The following is a 6,000-nucleotide window of genomic DNA, read 5'->3' as shown; positions in this document are numbered from 1 at the left end:
TATTGTATATGGTCTAATAATAATTTATTATCACTAAAAAGAATTTTGAATTTCTAAATTACAATTGTTACCCCAAAACTAATAGACATCAAAAGAATGTTGGGACCTAGGAATATAAATAACAAATATTTATTTACACATCCTGCATTTTAGAACCAGAAAAAAAATGTATACATGTACAATGAGACAGAGACATTGGAGTAACATTAAATTATTGGAGAAGGTTTGGTAGTATCTGGAGTAAGAAGCCTCTGTTTGATGGGGTCTTGTATGGGTAAATTGGCGGGTAAATTGGCTTTAGATCGCTCTGCTTGAGTTGCGTGTATGAGAACTTCCATAACAACCGTGATAATGACCATGAAAAGTACCGTAAATACGATGCCTTGCCATGTGGAGAGTAGTGAAGACCATTGGAAGAATTTAACAAGAAGAAAGCCGAGGAAACTTGACCAAAAAGCCACAACCTGCAGTAGTTCGATTGGATTCATATTCATCATGAAAATTTATAATAGATGAATTCAATAGTTTTTATTGGACAAAAATTTCAAGCTGTGAAATGAGTAGTTCACTTTACGAAGAAACTTACAAATATTGATCTTTTAGGCCGACGGGTTTCATGAAGTTCTAGCTCACTGAATATCTCTGTTGTATTATATTTCTCGAGTAACGCATCCTGGTAAATATTTGAGAAAACACAGATTATTTGTTTGCAAATCTAACTATTACCATAGGACAGAAAGTTTTGACGAATGTTTATGTAACATTATAAACCAGAGTCATAATAGCAATTACCATCAAGTAAAAAAGAATAGCAATTAATCGACAAATTTTCTACTACTAGAACATATAAGAATCTACTTTTTTTTTGGTGAGATTTAGGCACTCATCTTTTACATTGTTTGTAGTAATACCTTGGCAACAAAAGCATCTGTGCACCATTGTGCAATGCCTTCGGGTGTTTCTGGAAGTTCTTCTACTTTGTGTCGCTGAATTTGAACTTTCACCTGCAAAAGAGCATAGCAGCATAAATATATTTTTAGATTGTGAAACTGTTAACTATAACAACATCCAATAAAACATCTAATTTTGAAAGAATACATAAACAACATTGTTTTTTTATCGTCAGGCGAGGTTTTCAATTGCCTTACCGAAGAAGGAATGCCTTTAAAAATTCTCAGCAGTGTAGGCGAAGGTTCGCCCTTTGGAACTGTAAATGTGCAATCATAAATGGCTGGAATGTATGTTCGCGTTTCTTGTACAGTCGTCACAAAACCCTGTAGAGAGATCATCAACAATGAAAGATATCAGCTATAAAACAAAATCAAGGCGTACACATTCTTTTTTTCTTCCAACCAAACAAATTCTAATTATCAATGCTGTTATAACCTTCGTACGAGGAATCAAAACATTTTTAGGCACTGTCATCCCTCTTGAAATAGCAAACTCTTGAGCTGCTAACAGTTTTGTGTGTGTAAATCGAGTTCCTTCAACGAAAAGAGCCACCCAGAAAGGCACTGGTTTGTGTTCAAGTTGCTTAAAACGCAACTGCCAACAAAATTCAAGAGATTTATAAATACAAAATTCTAATAAGAAACATTACACTTATCATATATATCTAAATGATTAAAATGATTTACTTCGATTTAGTTTAGTTACCTTCAATGCTTCTTCATCTTTAACCCAGTTTCTTTCTAGAAATAAAAATTCAGCAAACCACATTGACCAACCTATAACCTACATATATTCAATATTGTCATTTAAACTAATTAAACGCCTTAATTCAATTCTGAGTTTACAAATAACAAATAGGGGTTTAAAGAAACACACAGGAAAGTATTTAATTTCTTTCTTCATAACAGCGACAGTGCTGCCAAGACAACCCGCGCGCTGAGCCAAAACCCATCCAATAAGCCAATCAATATCACTCCTGTGGTTACATATCAGAAGTGCATTTTCTTTACCTGAAATTTTGACATATACCATTGCAAGTTCATGAAAAATCCTTTTATACTACTTTATTTTCAACAAATATTCATAAAAACATAACATTCACCTTACCCAATAGTTGAAATGTTTCTGAATCTGCGTAAAGCTCAACCTAAAACCAAAGACTCAACAAATTAACAGGCAAGAAAGATGATGATTATAAACAACAAATCAATACGAAGATAATTAATCAAAGTAACACCTTGACACCTGCCCACCAATCAACGAGACATATGAGCTCCAACCATAGTGATTCAGTAAGCACTTTGTTTACTTTTCTGTAACAATATTTTGAAATCGGACTAACAAACACAAAGAGAACTGCCTGCAAATGCATATAAATATACTCATGTAAGAGGAATGCTATTTCGTTCGACATATCCACTTCACTAAACCGAAGAATCACAACATCAACAATTCAGCATTTCGAAGCAGATTTCAACAGGTGAAACAGCAACAATTCCGCATTTGGATGCAGATTTCAACAGGTGAAAGAAACAGCAACAATTCAGCATTCGGATGCAGATTAGTTAGCATCTTTTCTTCTATATGTTTTTGTAAACACTAGCATTTTCCATTATGTAAATACCTTATAATCAACTAACTAACTATCAAAAACTGAGAATCTGTAAACTTAATTAATAGCAATTCGAATTATTATTTTTCTCCACTGCAAATCAAAATCCACAATAAAAAGCATTGTTGATCAAGAAAATTGTAGGTAATCATATATAATATTTAAAAAATCAGTCGGTTACCGCAACACTACAAAACGTTATCAGAAGGTGCCGATACAAATACTACTGTTATTCACTGTTTTTTATAATAAAGAATAAGTTGTGATTATTTCACACCGCGACGACCGCAATCACCAATATACCGATTGAAATCGCCAAAGCCTTTACGCGAGCGCGAACTTAAACCTTGATGTATATAGTTTTGTACATGACAAATTCCAAAATTATATAATAAAAATATAAACAATGTTAAATCTGAATTATTGAGAATACATTATACAGGAAAAAAAATGTAAAGAGAATTGAATGCAGAAGCAAAATGATAAGAATGTTGAATCTGAATCTATGAAAAAATTGATATAATAATGAAGATTTGGATTGAATTATGTTATGTACCTGAATGACATTGATGATGAGGCCTGAAAGAATGAAAACGATTCCTACAGGAAGAATAACCATTGTAGCAGGGAACGCCATGGCATTCTGTGATGAGAATTATCGAAAGATGTAAGAAGATTGAATAGTGTTGTTGTGATTTGGGGGAGAAAAATAATGGAGGTTTTGTGATGAAGGAATCAACAATAGCTGTGCCACGCTGGGTTATGGAAGGAACTTCAAATTGAAAAATCATCTCAATTTTTTATGGACTTTTTCATTTCCATTTCGAGACCCAATAATTAAAATATTATTTCATTCTATTTTTTTTAACTTTTATTATATTTAATGAGTTTATTTCTTTTTAAATAAAAGTGTTGTTTAAATAAAGACGGTAACCTTCAATTTAATTAGATATCGATATTTTTAATCAATCAAACAAGATAATTAAAATAAATTATAATTTAAAAATAATTTGTACTAAATATTTAGGAATTGTTAATGAGTCAATGCCACGTGGAAATGCAAGTGGCTACCTATTCTTAAATGCTTCTCTTAATCAAGCTTCAGTTCATGCTAATCTATAAGCGTATGATATTAGTTATTTTTTCTTTGAGATTTAAAACAAGAGTTTTTGACATTTCTCCTTAATTGACACCATCTCATGTGCCAACTAATTTTCACTCGACTAGTTATTAACTTAAGTTCTTAAACATAAGTTAATAATTTCACTCATCTACATTTTGTTTACAGTGTGAGACAGCTTATTTTAAAATTGCTTATTTGTTTATGTTTTTATTGCACAGAAATGGAAGTGGAAAGCAAACACAACAAACTTTTTGTTATTTTTCTTCAATGACAAAATCAATTATTTAAAACCCATATATGCAGACGGAGGGAACTTTAAAAGTTAGAGAAATATTTCGTACAAAAGAAAACTATCTGAGAGCTATAAAAAAGTTTCATATGAAAATCTCAGCAGATTCTATGTCGTTAAAAATTAATGTACATGTTTTGGCTATTAGTATCTTACAAGTAAAGAAGTTATTCCTGGGACTCTGGGAGATAAGTTCTATTGATCCACCTCACTCTTGCATTACTGCCAATCTGACGTGAGATCATCGGAAATTTAGCTCTCAATTAATATGCCAAAAAATATTGCCTCTCATTAGCAAGGACCCATCATTAAAGGTGAGTACAATAATCTCCCATATTGTTATACGATTCAATTACACTCCCTCTTACAGGAAGGCATGGATAGTGAGGACTAAAGTCGTTGAACTAGTATACGACAATTGGGGGGATTCGTACAAAGAACTTCCAAAATATTTGGAGGCACTTAAGTATTATGCTCCAAAAACTATTGCAACTTTGGAGACACTCCTGACATTTACCCCAAACAAAACTTATGTTCGTGGAAATAGAATATTGCATCGACTGTTCTGGGCGTATGAACCATGCATAAAAGGTTTTGCATTATGCAAACCTAGTATACAAATTGATGGGACACGGTTGTACGAGAAATATAAAGGAACGTTACTCATTGCAGTGACACAAGATAACAACAATATTATTTTTCCAATTGCCTTCACTCTAGCTTTCCATGCTAGGTGTGCCTTAACAGAACCATTGTTCCAGCACTACCGTGAAGAGATCAAATGGTTAAGAAATGGGGATTCATTCAGGTGGATCGATAATATTCCAGTGGAGAAGCGGACTAGGGCATTTCACAATGGTCAAGATGGGGCCATATGACAACAAATCTTATGGAATCAATGAAAGCTCTCTTCAAAGGCATCATAAACCTACCGGTAACCGCATTAGTGAAAGTATCCTGTTTAAGGTTGGGGTCACTGTTAGAGACTAGAGGTTCAAAATATAGGCCAGTGTTACAATCGAGGCAGTTGTTTAGTGAAAGATATATGAAATTTATTCATGAGGAAACTGCCAAAGCTAATACACACAGGGTTACAATGTTTGACTGTATTAAAGTTTGGTTCAGTGTAGAGGAGACAATGGACCATATGAGGGGAGGCCAGAGGGATACTATCCAGTTGAACTAGATAGAGATTGGTGCGATTGCAGAAATTTTCAAGCCTTTCGTATGCCTTACTCCCATGTCATAGCGGAATGTTCACATGCTCGCCAGAACCCTTCAAACATCTATCCTCCATTTACAAAGTCAGAAACGTATTTAATGTGTACAACAATAGCTTCTCGGTGGTATAAAATGAGGATTATTGGCCTACTTATCAAGGGGACATTGTTTTAATACAATGAGAATATGAGAAGGAAGAAAAATGGAGGCCCTAACAACACGCGTATTCGAACCAAAATGAATACGACAAACAAAATGGTAAGATTATGCAGTACAAGCCGTCAACCCGAACACAATAGAAAAAATTATCCCAATGTTAGGTCAAGCTCCGCAACATAATTATTGTATGCACTCTTAATATGTAATTTATTTTTCGTAACCAGGAAATTTCATATTAAATTCAACTTTTATTTGATATTTAAGACAACATTCGGGTACAACAAAATAAAGACAACCACGCATAAAACAACAACACGATAAACAAATAAAAGGACTAAACACATTAATATATCCATGTGATTACAACCATCAGGATAATATCAGTTGATCCATGCATCATAAAACAAACATCATCCTTGTTAGTTTTAACTAGCTCCCACATATGAGTTTCTCTATTTTGGTTAAACACCCTAACAAGCCTATCAATTCTCCTAATCTTTTCACCGTCAAGAATGTCTCCGTCTAACCAACATATCAAGCTCATCTGAAAATGCTCGAAAGTCTTTGAATTCCAAAGTTAGATCTTCATCGGAGGCTTTGTTGGCGAAAAAAAGTTGAACATTTCTTTTGATAATGTAAGACATT

General features: G+C 33.4%; 1 protein-coding gene across 1 annotated transcript; it reads right to left on the bottom strand.

The window, feature by feature from the left end:
- LOC131621828 (1-acyl-sn-glycerol-3-phosphate acyltransferase 3-like) lies at positions 1–3,339 on the bottom strand. Its single transcript, XM_058892867.1, has 10 exons — positions 3,120–3,339; positions 2,189–2,311; positions 2,059–2,098; positions 1,828–1,961; positions 1,657–1,734; positions 1,387–1,545; positions 1,149–1,274; positions 912–1,004; positions 587–673; positions 1–464 (listed from the first exon to the last, which is right to left on the bottom strand). The coding sequence occupies exons 1-10, from the start codon at positions 3,198–3,200 to the stop codon at positions 207–209; spliced, it is 1,179 nt and encodes a 392-aa protein (XP_058748850.1). The 5' UTR covers positions 3,201–3,339; the 3' UTR covers positions 1–206.
- Between the last annotated feature and the right edge of the window lie 2,661 nt (positions 3,340–6,000).

This window comes from Vicia villosa, unplaced genomic scaffold (assembly GCF_029867415.1).
Source record: "Vicia villosa cultivar HV-30 ecotype Madison, WI unplaced genomic scaffold, Vvil1.0 ctg.000011F_1_1, whole genome shotgun sequence".
In the NCBI taxonomy this organism is placed as follows: Eukaryota; Viridiplantae; Streptophyta; class Magnoliopsida; order Fabales; family Fabaceae; genus Vicia; species Vicia villosa.
Note: the sequence above shows the minus strand (reverse complement) of the source record. Positions and strands in the feature narration are given on the sequence as shown.